Source organism: Nelumbo lutea, chromosome 1 (assembly GCF_056320005.1).
Source record: "Nelumbo lutea isolate HS-2025 chromosome 1, American lotus-T2T, whole genome shotgun sequence".
NCBI lineage: Eukaryota > Viridiplantae > Streptophyta > Magnoliopsida > Proteales > Nelumbonaceae > Nelumbo > Nelumbo lutea.
In genome coordinates this window covers 183,878,052-183,894,902 of record NC_142684.1, presented here as the reverse complement: position 1 = coordinate 183,894,902, position 16,851 = coordinate 183,878,052, and the positions used below count along the sequence as shown (strand labels likewise).

The window sequence follows — 16,851 nt, the reverse complement described above, 5'->3', positions numbered from 1 at the left end:
AAACGATTCTCAATCTAACCCAAATCCAATTTCCACCCATAATACCATGACCCACCCAATTAATGGAGCACATCACATATGTAGAAATTGACAATTTTTTTTTTATATATAGTTTTCGTTTGAAGATTGACAAAATCTTATTGAATGATATCAAATCTAAATCTAAAGCTTTATCCTGCTAAACCAATCTGGTGTTGGATCTAATTCTTAAGGGCTCTGTGTCTCAAAACAATGGTTTCAAATTTGATCTGATTTGGTTTCAAGTTATATGGTTCTTAGGCCTCGTTCATTAGGTAAATAATGGATGACATTTTAAATTATAAAATACTAATATAAAAATGGATAAAATTGTCTCATTGAGTTTTATAAAATTTCCTCTTAAGTAAAAAAGTTATTTATTATCTGTTGATGGATAAGTTTTATATGAGAAAGTGGAGTTTATTTTACCATGGGGCCTATTAGTAAATAAAAAAAAGAATATTTTAAAGTTGGTCAATAGAAAAAAATACCCATTAACCAATTTTCCCAAATTTATTTGCCAATAAATGAACAAAGCCTCAATGCCAAATGAACAATAGCAAATGAACAAGTAAACAACCATTAGTTGAGACTTGAGAGAACCCTCTAAATCAATTTCATTGAATAATGCTTAGAGTACAAAGAAGAACAAACAATTAAGGTGGCGTTTGATAAATCTGAAAAGTTAAAAAGATATTAAAAGTGTTTGAAATCTGAAAAGAGCTATGATGCTTTTCCAATTTTTAGATGTTCTGAAAAGACAAGGTTGTTTGTGTTGGATCAACCATTCAGCATCTCAAATTTGATGATTTTACTATTTTACCCAAAAAATATATTATTGATAAATTTGAGTTCAATTTGTACTATTTCATATTAAATAATTTATGAAATTCAAAATAATATAAATAAAAAATAATAAATAAAACATTTAAAATTATTAAAAATAATTGATGATTAGTAAAAAATATTAAGGTAATTAATACTTAATAAAAATTAAAATAATTAATAATTAAAAAGTAACATAATTAAAATAAAAAAAAATAATTATTAAGTAATAAAATAATTAATAATTAGTAATTTACACAAATAAAACTTAAAATAATTACTAATTAAAAAATAATAATTAATAATTAAAAAATAACACAATTAAAGTTAATAAGGATAACGAATGAATAATAAAAAATAATTAATCGGTTTTGGGCACTATTCATCGTCGTTCTTGTTGCGAAGGCCAAACAGGGGTGGCGGTATTCCTATTCCCCCCTCCTCTCTCCAGTTATTCTCCCTCTAAACTCTCTCTCTCTCTCTCTCTCCCCTCTTTCGCCTTCTTCTTCTTCTTTCGAATGCCCAGATCTCTTGTTCATCTTCTTCCTCTTATCATCAAACAGAAACAACAGTTTGCTCTTTTCGAAATTGCACCTGCAAGGGAGGACGTTTGAAGCTGAGGTGGATCGGTTTTGGGCACTGTTGATCGTCGTTCTCGTTGCGAAGGCTGAACAGGGGTGGCGGTATTCCCCCCCCTCTCCGGTTATTCTCCCTCTAAACTCTCTTTATTTCCCTTCTCTCCCCTTCTTCTTCTTCTTCTTCTTCTTCTTCTTCTTCTTCTTCTTCTTAAATCGCCCAGATCTGTTGTTCGTCTTCTTCCTCTTATCACCGAACAGAGATTGGCGGGGAACAACAGCGGTAGCTCCAGTTAGTTTGTTTCTATCGACCGATCCCAACAATACCAGTTTGCTCTTCCCGGAAATCGCACCTACAAAGGAGGACGTTTGAAACTGAGGCCTGTTTTTGTCTTCTAACACGGTCTGAAATGCATCTGACCACATTAAGAGGCTGACCAATCTCTTTCGATTTTAGATCTAAAATGGAATTTCAGATCCATATTGAGACCGGATTCTAAACATGCATAACATCTGAAAAACAACATTTTTAGAGGTCTGAAAAGAATTATCAAACGCGCCCTAAAAGATCAAGGAAGAACTAAAGCGGGCTAAACGGTAAGACAGACAAATAGAAACAAAATAAGCAACCTACCTGACAAAACGGTAAATTCAGACTAAACCATCAAACAATAAAACAAATAATCGGAGAACCAAGAATGACCATTTAGCAAGACATTTGCAAATAAACAAGTAAACAACCATTAGTTAAGGCAGCCCAATTTAATTGATCCATTTTTATTCCTTTGCCCACATACTAAATGCTATCAATATTATAATCAATTGCTTGAAGTGGCCCATTAATGAAATGAAAGCCCTGCAATCAAAGGACAAGCGGATTTGATAAAGGAGAGAGGGGAAAAATGATGGGCGACCTTACTCTCACAAACGAAGTAATGAATTGAACAGCTTCCGACTTGTATTGCTCTAATAAAAATTAGCTACCCATGAATCCATTTTTCAAATATAAAAAAGGACAAACAACAGTAGTCATAGATGTGAGTATAGAGTAAGATCACAGAAGCATTGGTCTCTTGTGGAGTTTGTACTGGGAGCCTAACAAATGAGAGAGAGGTACATATTAAACAAACAACAATAATAATAAATAATAATGGATCGGAACTATGCAAGGGAGGGAGTTACGATGGTGGTGGGTGTAGATCTCGAGACCCCACGGAACGACTCAGGGAGTGAGTATAGAGTAAGATCACAGATTTACAAATTACTTTTTGGACTTTAGCTCGACATTCCAACAAACACCTCAGTGGGTGATAGTGATACAGACTACAGAGACACGCCTTTTTGTTCCAATTCCGCAATCTCTCCACCTATATTGCCACCGCATCTGAAGTATTATTATTATTGCATAATTATTTTAGGTACTTTGGTTTGACATTCTCTACATCTTCAATTCCCCTCCCCCCCCCTCCCCTTACTTTTCAGTTTTCATCCTCCCTCTCTTCTCTCCCTCTTTAAATTAAACTTCTACTCAAATATCTCTCAATTGTGTTGTCTCTTTCTCTCTCACTGCTTCAACACTACTCAATCTGAGTCTTTTCTGTGCTAAGGTTGATCCACTTTTCAGTTCAAATTTGCCATTCGTTTCATGCCTATTCCCCTCTCTGTTTGTCTGTGGATAGAGATTATAAGAAGAGTACAATTTATGCAATTGATTCGAAAAGACATGTTTGAACACATGGTATAGGGTGGTTTCTGCAAGTACCCTAGAAGCAGGTGGGGACAATTGGTCGGATAGGACTGGCGTGGGAACTGCACAACCTGAGCTTAAACCAGGTGGGGTTCCTGTAAAAAGGATGAAATGGGTAGCCTGGTCTCTGTCCTTGGAGGCCCTGTACCGTAGGACAACTGTTACTAAAGGCCTGACCCATAATGGGTATACGGGTCGGGTCAAATGAAAAAAGGACACATGACAGAGTTATATATTAGATATAGTAATGAATTATGAGTTGAGTGGCATTCATATGGCTTGTGTGGAAAGGGATGCCAATGCCTTAGTGCCATTTCCACTATACCCCAAAAACCCAATTTTCCTTTTGCCTTTTTAGTAGACAGTATCAGGACACCAAATACGATGTGGGTAGGTCAGAACGCAGAGGCGGTTAGTTTTCAATAGAAGCTGTGGTCTCAATCATATTGAGTTTCTACATACTCTAGTAGAGGAAATATTATTAAGTAGTATATAATATTCCCCCCCCCCCCCCCCCCTTCTGTCTGTATTATATAATTTAGGCTTTGTTCCATTTAGAGTCACGATGGATATACCTTGTGGATATGTTCTATTCCTTCATTCGTTTATTTTCCTTTGGAGCTTTCTTACCTTGACAATGGTATAAAATAGAAAGTTAGAAACCCAAAAAATAAAGTTTAATAGAATTGCATGTGAGTATGTGAATGAGTGAGGCCATCAGAATATTTCATTGTCGAGTCTATCCAAACTAAATACATCCGTATTATATATTAAGTTCAGGTTCGACTATAGAAGCTCTTTTTATCATGTGTATGAAAAATGTCCCTTCGGAAACACTAAATCATACATGACTGTGTACACAAGACAAGTCTATCCAAATTGAACTATTACAATGATTTGATATTATGATAGCTGTATATGGTGGATGTAATAGGGCCAAATTGGGTTTACTATCTACTTGAGCTCGACTAAATTCAATGATTCAGACCTCAAAACTCTACTGGATTGAACTCAATCGAACTTGATTTTCGGCCATGAATGAATTGAGTTCGAGTTTTTAATTCTTCATTGTGTAGTAAAAAGAAGAGAAAAATGGATAGTAAAAGAAACAGGGAAAAGGATTCATTACTAAAATAGAGAGATCTCTTTTGCGTTGTAAGTTTAATATTAATTAAGAATGTTATGTTGCATAATTAATATTCAAATCACTTCCGAATTCTGATGGAGAAGCTTAATATCGTGACTAGTGTTTAGGTAAAGGAGGCATTTGAGGTGGCCACCACCACCAACATGAAATTTTGAAGACAGAGTTTTTAGCACATGTGGTTTGGACTTTGGAATTAATTTGGGGCAAGCTCGTTGGGGATTCTTAGAAATAGCTTCAAAAGCACAAAGCTAGATTGGGAAAAGGGCCCAAGCAACTGAGTAGTGAGTTGAGTAGGGGAGTGGGTTGGTTGGTAAAAAGAAAATTAATTAAAGAAGAACAGAAAAAAAAAAAGAAAGAAAGCAAAAGTTGTTTTGATTTTTTAAAAGGAGATGAAAATGGGGTGATGAGCAAGACAGCATTATTTTTTCCTGTTCAGTGAGGCTAAAAAATCCAGAGGTCTCAGTCTCTCGTTAAAAGCCACGAAGCTTAAAAAACGCATCACCATCAAATGCTCTCCATAAAAACCCAAAGTTCGCTCCCTCCCACCTCTGTCGCTCTCGTTCGTTGCTTCCCACTCTAATTCTCAGCCCTATAGGAAAACCACCTTCCGTTTTCTATTCCAGTTTTCCTGCTAGTTGTCAATAAAACCACCCCCCCTACTCTCTATCTCTGCGAAGTCGACATGGATGTTGGGTCGATGCAAGACTCTTCTCTATATCGGTAGTTTTATGATAAACACAGAACCACCCATTTCATCCATCTCTTTGTCTTTTATATATCTCCCTCTTTTGACATGTTTTGCAAGGGTAGACATTGGGTTCTCATTGATTATCCCCGTTCTGTATTTTTCCCTGCTAAATCTAGAGACTCTGGGCAGAAATAGAAAGACCCATTTCATCACGAAAGGGGAAAGAAGGGTTGTAGACAGGAAGAGTTATAAATTCTGCTTTGGGCAAGGTATGATCATGCTTCTCTCCTTTTATTTATTTTAATCAGTTTGTCGTTTTATTGATCTTTCTTTTGTGCTTTAATGTGGGTTTATTTTGATTTCTGTTGTTATTTTCTCTTTCTTTCTTTCTTTCTTGGGTTTTCACCCTGGCGGGGTGGAATGTCTGGTTACTGGGCTTATGTGCTCTGATCTCTCACCTAACATTACTTTTTCTCTTATTTTCTGTTTTCTTGGATTGCCGCGTGTAGGGTTTCGAGTTCAGATTTTCCAACAATGGTTGCATTTCTTCAAAATCTTGATATACATGTTTATTTATCTAATATTTTTTTTCTTTCCTTTTCTTTCTCAGTCTTGGCTAAGCTTTTGGTGAGACGGGATCAGTAGTTTGAGTTTCTCTTTGTTGTAGTTAGCTCAATTTGAGGTGCTCGAATGTAACTGAGATTTGTTCCAATCTTTTTTTATTGGTCTTTTTTCTGTGATGTCGATTTCTTAATCTAAAATATGTTTAGATTACCTTATTCCAATGGGAATTTTAATATAAATTATATATTACCTGGTAACTGTTTTGTTATTTCTTCTGTTTTTATTTTCCCTGATCTAAGATCGGAAAATATTGCTATTTCTTATGGGGATTTGTTAATCAGATTTTTTAATATTTTAAGTTCGATCTGATTCTCTATATTATTTTCTGAGATCTTGCATATTTGAAGATTGTTCTGGTTCAGTTAAATTTAATTCAGACGAGACCCCCTTTCTCCTTTTATTGGTGATTTCAAGTTTTTCTTTACTCTCTCTCTCTCTCTCTGAGGGTATGTGGTCTCCTTAATCCATATGAATAGGTTACTGTTTATTGAGTTTGATCGTTACTTTATTTGTCATTGTATATTTATATTATTATCATTTGGAGGATGGCTATTCTGGTTATCATAGTCTTCTATATCCGAAACTAAAAAAATGGTGGACTTGGGTTATTGTCTGACGACGTTGATTGTTAATTGAGGTTTGTTTATAATTTATGCCCGAGAAATTATCCATATTCTCCTCTTGTCATGGCTTATTTATTTTCCATTGTTTTACTTGATCAATTTTCAAACTTCTATGTTCAACTACTAATTTACTAGGAGCTTTGGTATCTTTCCTTCTCTATATAGTTCTTTCTATAATTTTCTATTATTTTTTGGAGGTAGGTTCTCTAATTAGTCTTTTTCCTCCTTTAATTTGACTTGTTTTCTGGGAATACATTCTTTTTCACAGGTCCCATTAACCTGAGATAATGACATACATGTTTAGTTTTTTCTTTGCCTCAGGTTTGTTTTCTTCTTTTCTATCAGGGCATTTTTAAATTTCTTGGTTATGGAGCGGGAAACGTCATGGATCACTGATCGCTTTGAAGACATTGGGAGAGAGGTCCCTGTGGTTTCAGAGTTTGAACCTTTCTTGGAGCTATGTGATGAAGGCAGCAAAGATAATACAATGGTTTCATTGGATGTTATTCTCCCTGATGACTTGTTGGAGCGGATCCTAGCTTATCTTCCAGTTGCCAGCATTTTTAGAGCAGGTTGTGTGTGTAAAAGATGGAATGAAATCGTAAATTCAAAAAGGTTAAATACTGCTTCCCAGAAACCCTGGTACTACATGTTTACCAGCACCGATGATCCTATCGGGTATGCTTATGATCCTATTTTTCGAAAATGGTACAGCATCGTTCTTCCCTGTATAGAGACATCTAATTGGTTTATTGCCTCATCATGCGGCTTGGTTTGCTTCATGGATAATGATAGCAGAAGCCAGCTTTTTGTTTGTAACCCAGTCACAAAAGCCTATAAGAGGCTTCAAGAGCCTCCAGGTCTGAGGTATTCTGACTACAGTGCCCTTGCAATATCGGTAGATAGGGCATCTCACAATTACACCATCACAATTGCAAAGTCTAAGCAAGTCCCTGACAACTTCTTTCAATGGGATCTCTCAATCCATGTTTATGATTCAGAAACAATGGCATGGGTGACTTCTGCTACAGAGATGTTTACAGGGTGGAGGGGTGGTGATGAGAGTGTCATCTGCAATGGGGTTCTATACTTGTTGATTTATGCAACTGGAGGTGGCATGCGCTGGCCTGATCGCCATGGCTTGATAATGTATGATCTCTCTAGCCGATCTTCCCATGGTTTGCTGATGAGGACCTTTATCCCTGTGCCTTTCTCTCTTACCTGTGGTCGCCTCATGAACCTCAAAGACAAGCTGGTAATGGTGGGTGGGATTGGGAAACATGACCGGCCAGACATAATTAAGGGCATTGGCATTTGGATTCTTGAAGGAAAAGAATGGCGAGAGGTTTCTAGGATGCCCCACAAGTTTTTTCAGGGATTTGGGGAGTTTGATGAAGTCTTTGCAAGCAGCGGCACTGATGATCTCATATACATCCAGAGTTATGGTGGTCCAGCTCTCCTTGTGTTTGACATGAACCAGAAGCAATGGAAGTGGTCACAGAAGTGCCCTGTAACAAAGAGATTCCCACTACAGCTCTTCTCTGGTTTTTGCTTTGAACCAAGGCTTGAAGTTGCACCTTGATTTATCTGATTATATTCTCCTTTGATCTATTGGATTGACTTAATTATTCGGTCGTTTCCTTTTTTTTGTTCTTTTTTCATTCTCAAGAGTTCATAGAAAATGTAGTAGTGCATAAAGCTCTCTATTCATGGAAATGCCAATTTCATTCATCGCTTTTTGGAGATGCAAATTGAGATTCCTGCAAGTGATTTATTATTTGCCTTAACCTTGGAAGATGCTAAGAACTGTACCTATTCCAGTATTTTCCGGTATTCCTCCGACCTAATATTTCTTTTTGCTGAATATTTATGGTTCAAATGGGTTACTGGCACTGCTTTCTCTTTCAACATTTGCATCATTTTCTCCTCTCCCTCGGTCCCAACTTTTTAGGTCCATCGAGTCTGGTGTAATGTTTTTTTTTTTTTTTTTATTGCCGCATCAAAATATAGAGATGGACATTTTGCATATGGATTGGTGATCCAGAGGCTTTAATTTCCTAAAATAGGACTTATTCAACCCCCTTGTAGTCAAAACTCAAAAGTGAGAAAGGTGTTCCTCTTTTCGTTAGAGACAGTCGTCTCTGTCCTGAACTCTCTCTGCTCTCTTGCATACATTCCAATTCATGCTCGTAATGTTTAATGTGTCTCTTGCTTTACCGTATTTCACCTGCACCGGGACTTCTGTTTGAGCTGTATCTGGTCTTTCTCTCATCTGAAGCAGTGTGTATGGGTCGTATTATCTTTAGGGTGTACTTGCAGTGTCTTATCGTCCTTTGGCTTTAAGGTGGTTGCAGAATGGAATGGATTAATTTGCTTTTCCCTCTTTTTTTTTGTTTTTTTTCCTGTGGGGTCCAAAGGACGACCGATTTAGTGAGAGAATCAGTATTTGGTGAGATGGGTAAATAAAATTGGGTTAATCAAATGTTCAATGAGGGCGGTTGAATCATTCACCGTTTCAAAATGTTCAATGGGTAAAATACAAAATCCTTCCTCAGTATATGACAATCATAAAAACCTTTCATTTTAACAAAAACTTTCCCTCTATCTTTTAAAAATTCATAAATACTTTCCTTCTGTCAATAACCAAGACGGAGAATGTTAAAGAGAAGATTTTTTTCAAAATACCTATTTTACTCTCTCCATAATTAGCTCGAACACTTCTTTGTAAGCATTGTGGTAGAATGGCTATAAACTCCTCGTTGCACTCTTGTACTCCTCCGCTCGAACAACCTAGCAAGGACACTGATTCCACGATGCTCAATTCGAGCTTAAGAAATCTCGTTGCACTCCTGTACTTCAGAAGTTCTATCACAGGAGACATCATCAGTATCAAATGCAGTGACTCGTTTGTGGAATTGGCATCCATTTGCAAACTGGTTCCTATAAGCCAAAGCAATGGTAAAGAGATCAATAGAAGGTTTGAGAGAGCGACCTAAAGAACTATGGAAATGGCGAGAGTGAGATCGAATGTTGTTACTGTCTTCAATTTTTCTTTACGTCATTTCCTTGAGGACTTGTACAAGAAAAGCAATACATCTATATAATACAAACTTTGCAATGGAAAAAAAGGGATTTAAGGACTTTATATCAAACTCTTAGGAAAACAAATTTCTGCCAGACAAATCAAAAGAGAAAATTAACTCTGTTCTCCTCCTAGAAAAGGAAATGAAATCAAGGTCTTAAATAACTAGATTCAGATGAAAATAGAATGTTGGAATGAAAACAAAAGGAGAGTCAAAGAAAGATTGCCGAGAAAATAATGAACTTTGATTTTAATTTAACAAACCCCCTTGCAATTTTGAAAAAAAAAAAAAACCTATGGTTACAAACCTCAATGGGAGGTTTATGGAATTGGCATCCATTGCATGCTGAACAGTCTTAACAAAGTTGGCAATGCTTGAATCCCGGTGTAATCTACCATCAAACGATGCCCTCCTACCTTCATCAATCATTGATTGTTGCAATGCGCGAACCACGATTCCAGATCCAATGAGATTTCTTTTTTTTTTTTTTTGTCAACAATGTAAACTGAACTTCTTGTTAAAGGATTTGCCATTCTGGTTCAGCCCGACCAACATTGCTGATCAATGGATTTTGATTTCTCCATCTAATCTATTCATCAAAGACCAACAATCTTCCCTCTCAATGGCATCGTCCTCCTTTGCTCCAATGTAGCCTTTCTCGTATTACTCAAATTGGGCATTGAAGCGGCCTTCATCTTACTAATTGGAAGTGAGAATCATTCCCCTTCAAACAAAACTGATAAACTCCGCGTAGAACAACATTTTTGAAGCTACTGAAACTTTGGCAGCATTGTCTGTCCTCATGGAATCAGACAAGTGGCATGGTGGGTCAAGGGGTGACTGGATGCCTTTGCTCGGTAGATTGAGACCGTTTAATCAAAGATGGAAATGGTGTTGAAGCAGCTGTCGAGGTAGTGGTTCTTGAAACAAGAGGAGGTGGGCATCGTCTAGAAGAAGAGGTGGAAGTGGAAGGGTACATGTACCTAGAAGTGATTTCTTTGTATTTCAGTCTCCCAACAACCAACAACGCCATTTCAGAAGGTAATGGGGGAGGCCTTGTATTTCGATGAATCTCTTCTTGTTGTGAGGAGGTAAGCAAAATGCATTGATGGAGAGATCTATTGCAACTTTCTGGAGGGGGGAGTCTGTAGCCATTCTGCCACATTGCGTGTGAGGAAGAAGATGAACACTGTTCGAGTGGATTATAGGGAGAGATAAAATAGGTATTTTAAAAAAAGTCGTCTCTTTAACATTTTCCGTATTGATCATTAATTGAAGGGAGATATTTGTTGATTTTTTAGAAAATAGAGAAGAGGTTTTTATGATTGTCAAAAACTTCAGGGGAGATTATTGTATATTATCCTTAAAAAACCGATACGATTTTTTGGGATCTCACTCTTTTTTAATAAAAAAAATATTTTTTACTTCTCCAAAATTAAATTTTGAAAAAAATTTATTTTTGTGTATATAAGTACCTATACGATACTTCAGCCGCAGAAGTATTACACCGAAATTAGCCTTGGGTGAGGCGTGAGGGAGGGTGCCAGATAGATGGTGATGTCTCTAATACATTGGACACTTCCAAGATGCCACCTCATGGTTATGGTCATGGCAAAAGAAGCCGTATTCATCCATACTATCTTCTCTCTCAGCTTTGGCATCTGATCTGGATACCTTACTTCTGAAGTAAACGTCTCTTCGGAGTTCTTGGAATGATTTCAAGTCTAAACCTTTTCATGTTTAGGAAGCAGGTAGAGATGATAATGTACTTGTAAAGGTTCGAGGCATAGGAAAAAGAAAAAAAATAATAATAGACATGGGTTACGGTACCACTGCTTATGATATTTCGTTGGATGGGTCCCATTTGCACCCATGAAATTTGCATCCACCCCACCAAAAGAAAGTACCATTTGGAGCATCCATTAGTTGTCACACCATCTTGAAAAATATACACCTACCTGGGCATAAACTATCTGGCTTGACATGTTTAATCGGTTCTGGAGCCTTTTGGCATATTCTCATGTCTTGGGTTGAAATCATGGAAAAGAAAAGAGGGCTAACCTAAAGAAAAGAAAAGGGCAGGGGGGGGGGGGTCCTAAATTTGAAATCATGAAAATGGCTATAATTAGGAGAAGGGCCATGAGAGTAGGCTACCTGGAATAATAGACAGAAGCCAACCAAGGGGAAAGAATTACTTGTTTCTTCTGCCGTGAGAGTTGCCAAAATATTAGCTGTTCGCAAGTGTTAGGGCTTTTAACAAGTCGAGTGGCTACTCAACAACATTTTTGGAATTGGGAGGGGGGTAGGATTCATCCATTGTGATGACATCTTCATCAAGGGTGATGCCATGCATTGCCAAAGTAAGCCCCCTTGGATTGTAGATTAAATCATTCAAGATATTATTGCTCTGAGGGACAGATTGAATAAGAGAGTTGATTTCCCTCATGTGTCTTCGAAGCTAATTGCCTCGCGGGTTCTGTGTATAGATTGAATCAAATGAACTCCTCATCTCTGTTTTCCAAGTCCATTGAAAGAATCAGGATGCATGATCTTTGGCACTGCCCTACCCCTGTCTTGTGTAGAGGTCTTTTCCCTCTTTTGCACAGGTCTAACTATAGCGCAAGTTCTTTCCAGGTTCTTTCTGTTCTGATGAAACAAGCTCCGACAGAACCACAAGTAGCTCCAACGTAATTTTAGTGACTGTTTTTTACTTGTAAAGAAAAAGAATAGACATTTCTTTTTTTTTTGGGTAGGCCCAGAGCCCAGAGAATAGACTAGTTTGCGAACCAATCCACTAAAAATTCATAAAGATTCTCACAGTGAGATGGGTATTCCATAACTCTTCTGTTTTGATGTATCGAGAATATCTGAATGCTGATATTTAAGTATTAAAGTTGGGAAGCAGTGGGAAGCAGGAACAGACAGCTCAAAAACTTGTATAGATCCAAGAACCAGAAGCATTAATGGGGGAGCTTTGAAAGTTGAGAGGTGAGAGGGAGTTGAGGTCACATCTCTCAGACTCTCACAGGTTCCGACTTCCGACCCGTCTGTCTGCCTACCTACTCCCTAGCTCCTATGGCTGTCCAATGGTGGCCCCTCTTTCTCTCTCTCTCTGTCCTAGGGACTAGGGATCCCAGTCCCAGATGGCCAGACCCCACCAACACTACTCATAAAAGAGTCTGTCACTGTGAAGTGTGAACCTAATAATATTTTTTTAGGATAAGAAGTAGCCTAGGTTCCAGAGCTCAGCTGGTCCAGTCCAGCCTTTTGAGTGGAGTCTTCCAGAGTCCAGACCATTAGTCGATGTTCCATGTGCCAGTACAGGACGCACCACAGAGGCAGAGTCCACTGTCCATAGTCCATACATCATATGTACAGCTACTTGGAGAGTGGGGTCCATGGCTTATCTACTGTTCTCAATTCTACCGCTCTCCTTGTTCGTACACAAATCAAGGGTTAAAATAGACAAAGTAAAAGAAAAGATTTGTGAATTGTGAAAGAGACGAAGTTCGGTTCGACGATCGTTTTTTCATATAGTTGAGCTTTTTTTATATCTGGGGCTAGGCTAGTGGGCTAGTGGGCCAACCCCCAGGCCCCAGCCGTAGAAGAAAGGCCAAGGCCGCTAGGGACAGACGAATGTCTTCGAATAGGGTCTATGGGATATGGCCTATAGTTATAGGGATGTAATTTGGGCAAAGTGAGTAGAAAATCCCGAGTGGGTAGCGGATAAAGAGTGGATAGAAAAAATGAGTGCTGAAACCCGAATCACAATCTGCTCATGGGCGGGTATATACTGGTTCCTTTTCTTGTCTCTGGCGTTCTGCCAGTGATCTCTTAGGTTATATGTCTACATTAACGGTTTGATTGCTGCACTTTCAGGTTCTCTTCATGATTTTCTCGGCCATTTTTTCATGGCCAACCTCTCGTCTACTGCTTTCGTTGTCCAGAAGTAAGCTAAGTCTCTGGAATTGGGATCATCCTCATCTCTGAAATCTATAGCCTCAGGTGTTCTTGATGCGGATGAATGAAAGAAGAATCTCATCATCAAGTATTTACTGATAAACAGTTTATTGTCGAAGGTTTGAAAGAGAATATTCTTCAGATTTGGAAAAACAAAGCTAAGTCAATTGGAGATTTTGGAAAGGATTCCTTCTTGGCTAAATGCTTTTCAATTACAGATGTGGGCTATATGTTTCAACCTAGTCTATTCAACAATGTGAATGTGATCGATCACCTTCCAGTTATTCCCTTCACCGAGCCCACTTTTGGATCCGTTTCTCAGGTCTACCAATTGGTTATTTGATAGCACCAATGGCAGGAGCTCTAGCCATGAAGGTTGGAATCCTTTCCCTATTTCTTTTGATAATGCACTAAAGTGGATTAGTATGCTAGGGTGCGGGTAAATATTGATATCACTAGACCTAAGGGTGGTAATTTTTAATCCAACCTGCTGAACCCACCCAGTATTTAACCCATCCAACTTGTCCATTTATTTGGTGGGTTGTGTGATTAACCCATCATCCAATTCATCCATTAAATGGATTGGATTGGGTTGGATTGTGGATAACCATTGGGTTAACCATTATAGATATAAGTATTAATTCCTTACCTTTTTTTTTTTATTTGAATTAAATAATTTATAATTAGTGCATTAATTTTCTATTAATAATTGACTAAATTTAGTTTTGCCTTAAATTAATACACTTCACCCAACATAAATCCAAATCAATTTGACCCGAGTCCGGACCAATTCAACGTGGTATGGCCCGATCCAGCATATACTAATCCAGGTCGACCTGAATCCGAAATAAACCTCGGGCGGGATGGTTTAATGCTGCTTTCTCTATCTGATTTAGGCCATCTGGTCCAACCAATATTCACACACATTCCGATCCAACCCGATACAAGTCGATCCGGGTCGACCCAAATCTGAAACGTTTTTGGCGGGATGATTCGGCCTCCGTGTGCTTTGTCCAATTTGGATCGTACACCCACCCAATATCCACACAACTGGACCCGATTTAGCTACATTGACCTGGTTCGGGTCATTCGGTCCGGTTCCGAACCCGTGCACAACCTGATATGGTCTGGTCCAAGTCAATCCACCATTGACTAAATTGGTCCGACTGGGTTGATCCAGATCTAAATGGTTCAACCACCCTTGAACCTAAGTAGTTTTTTGGTCTAACCGGTTTGAACCTAAGTGGTTCGGTCAAACCCAAAATCCGAATATAGTCAAATTGCTTCATCGCTTGTGTAAAAATAACATGCATGTAATGTGATTTGAACATTCACCACTTATGTAAATAATAACTACAATAACCACCAAGCTACAACCAACTTATTTGTTAAGAGAGAGAGTTTGTTTTTTAAGCCCACAAATATAAGATTAATGGGTTTGGGTGGGTTGGATTGGGTTAAAGCGGCTTTGGGTTGAACCCAACCCATTTAATTTTATACAACTGGGTCATTAATGGGTTGGCGGGTTAGATGGGTTGGGTTGAAACTCAACCCAAACCAAACCCAACCCAACCAACCCAATTGCCACCCCTAACGAGACCTTTGATTCACAAGTCCCACTTGAATTACTCGGTGGTGAGACAATCGACATTAATGCAAGTTATGAGAAGCTTCCTCGCTTCTGTTATTTTTGTGGACTTATGGATCATGATTGGAATACTTGCAAACTCCGTTCAGAGTTACTTCATTTTATAGATTTGGAGCATGACCCTTCTATTAAGTTAGAATTGTGATGCAATACAGGAGAAGGTCAATAAGTTTTATGCAAGTTGGGACCATTCCAAGACACATAAGAAACAAAAATGATGCCACAAACTCATCTTACTAAATATTTATTGATATAGCATCATCATAGAAATTCTATATTATTACGTTTTTACCAAGTTGGCGCCATTTCAGAGTTTCCATCTTAGTTCATTTTTACCAAGATAGCATTATTTCGAATTTATGTTCAATTAGGACTTTCCTTTTAAAGGATTTTAGTAGGATTCTATTTTGGTATATTTTCTTAAATACAGATTTTATTTTTTTTTAAGAAGTTTTAGTAGGATTCTATTATGGAGTGTTTTCATATTAGGATTAGGAGACATAAGGGTGTATGCCTATATAAAGAGTAGCTAAGGGAAGGCTAAGGCAATTCTCTTGTTATCAATTTTCTCTCAATTGTTTAGTGAAGAATTCTTCTTCCTAAAATTTGACTTCTGCTCTTTTCTTTAGAACTTTTCTCACGTGTTTCATTTCCGTTTTGCGTCAGTTGGTATCAAAGCTCAACTTGATCATTCTTCGGATTGTGGCTCCTAAGAAGAAACCAGTAGCTCACATCATGGAGCAGGAACTCAATAACAAAACACAAGAAGAAATGACAAAGTTGATAAGACAAGTCGAGGCACTTGTTGAGGAGGTGAAGTCACTACATTCTCGGTCAGAAATAGGGGACAATGACTCCGACGCAAGTATCTCCATGCTTTCCCTTTCATCATCAAGACAAGCAACTAGATCGGTTGTAGTTGTGGGTGGTGATCAAAGACGGTGGAAAGTAGGTCTCAAGTTTGAAATCTCGGAATTCCAAGGAGGCATGACTCTAGAAGAAGAATTCATGGATTGGCTTTTTGTAGTAGAAGAAATCCTTGAATTCAAGGAAGTTCCAAAAAATAAGATCGTGCCCTTAATAACCACTCGATTTAGAGGACGAGTAGCAGCATGGTGGCATCAATTAACAGTTATGCGGGGCAAGAAAAAGATTAAGAGATGGAGGAAACTCAAGACAAAGATGAGGTTAGAATTCCTACCCTATAATTATATTCGTTTACTTTATCAATAATTGCAAAATCTAAAGCAAGGAACTGATATGATGTTTATAGGTGGGCTGAGACCAAATATTCAAGATATATTAGACCTATTTGACTGATATGATGTTTCTATGGCACATCAACATGCTCTAATCATAGAAAAACAAAGCAGTCGACCTAACCAATTCATCCAAACCCTAACTAATGTGGCCAAACCACCCCCATGTAATAATCCTAACCCGCCTTCAAATCAATTGCAATCCTGTGGGCTAAATCAAAATCAAGGACATGGACCTAATCCAAGCCAGGTGGATCCACTTGGACTGAAGTGTTTTAAATGTGGTGAACTAGGCCATAAATCTGCTAAATGTGTGAGGGGTGATAAAAGAAAAAGGGGTGATGTTTGTAGAAGATGAGAGTGAAACCCAATTAGAAGCATTTGATTGTCAATACCTCTTGTGTTTGACTCTTATAATGATGAAATCTTAGAGGGAGAAATGGTGTATGAGGATATAGGAGAGGCCTTGGTGATACAGCAATCATTCCTAACTCCTAGGGATGAATCATCGGATTAGCTAAGAAATAATATTTTTCGTACCATGTGTACTATGGGTGGGAAAGTTGCAAGCCTTGTAATTGATAGCAGGAGTTGTGAAAATGTTATAACGGATGTAGCCGTTCACAAGCTGAACCTAAAAACTCAAGCTACTTG

The 16,851-nt window shown here is 38.0% G+C and overlaps 1 protein-coding gene and 1 long non-coding RNA gene across 3 annotated transcripts; one reads left to right on the top strand and one right to left on the bottom strand.

The window, feature by feature from the left end:
* Positions 1–610: 610 nt before the first annotated feature.
* LOC148879721 (uncharacterized) lies at positions 611–2,845 on the bottom strand. Its single transcript, XR_016105727.1, has 2 exons — positions 2,333–2,845; positions 611–1,771 (listed from the first exon to the last, which is right to left on the bottom strand). It is a non-coding gene; the product is annotated as an uncharacterized LOC148879721 (long non-coding RNA).
* Positions 2,846–4,117: 1,272 nt separating this feature from the next.
* Positions 4,118–7,998, top strand: LOC148879720 (F-box/kelch-repeat protein At3g61590-like). 2 transcript variants are annotated; one of them, XM_088961364.1, is made up of 2 exons: positions 4,118–5,269; positions 6,593–7,998. In XM_088961364.1, the coding sequence occupies exon 2, from the start codon at positions 6,615–6,617 to the stop codon at positions 7,827–7,829; it is 1,215 nt and encodes a 404-aa protein (XP_088817490.1). In that variant the 5' UTR covers positions 4,118–5,269; positions 6,593–6,614; the 3' UTR covers positions 7,830–7,998. The 2 variants fall into 2 exon arrangements, with proteins under 2 accessions (XP_088817490.1, XP_088817491.1); XM_088961365.1 differs by lacking the exon at positions 4,118–5,269 and adding an exon at positions 5,278–6,261.
* The last annotated feature ends 8,853 nt before the right edge of the window (positions 7,999–16,851 follow it).

Bases quoted from the DNA above. Each gene is read 5' to 3' on its own strand.
- LOC148879720 (XM_088961364.1), top strand. From the start codon at position 6,615: ATGGAGCGGGAAACGTCATGGATCACTGATCGCTTTGAAGACATTGGG.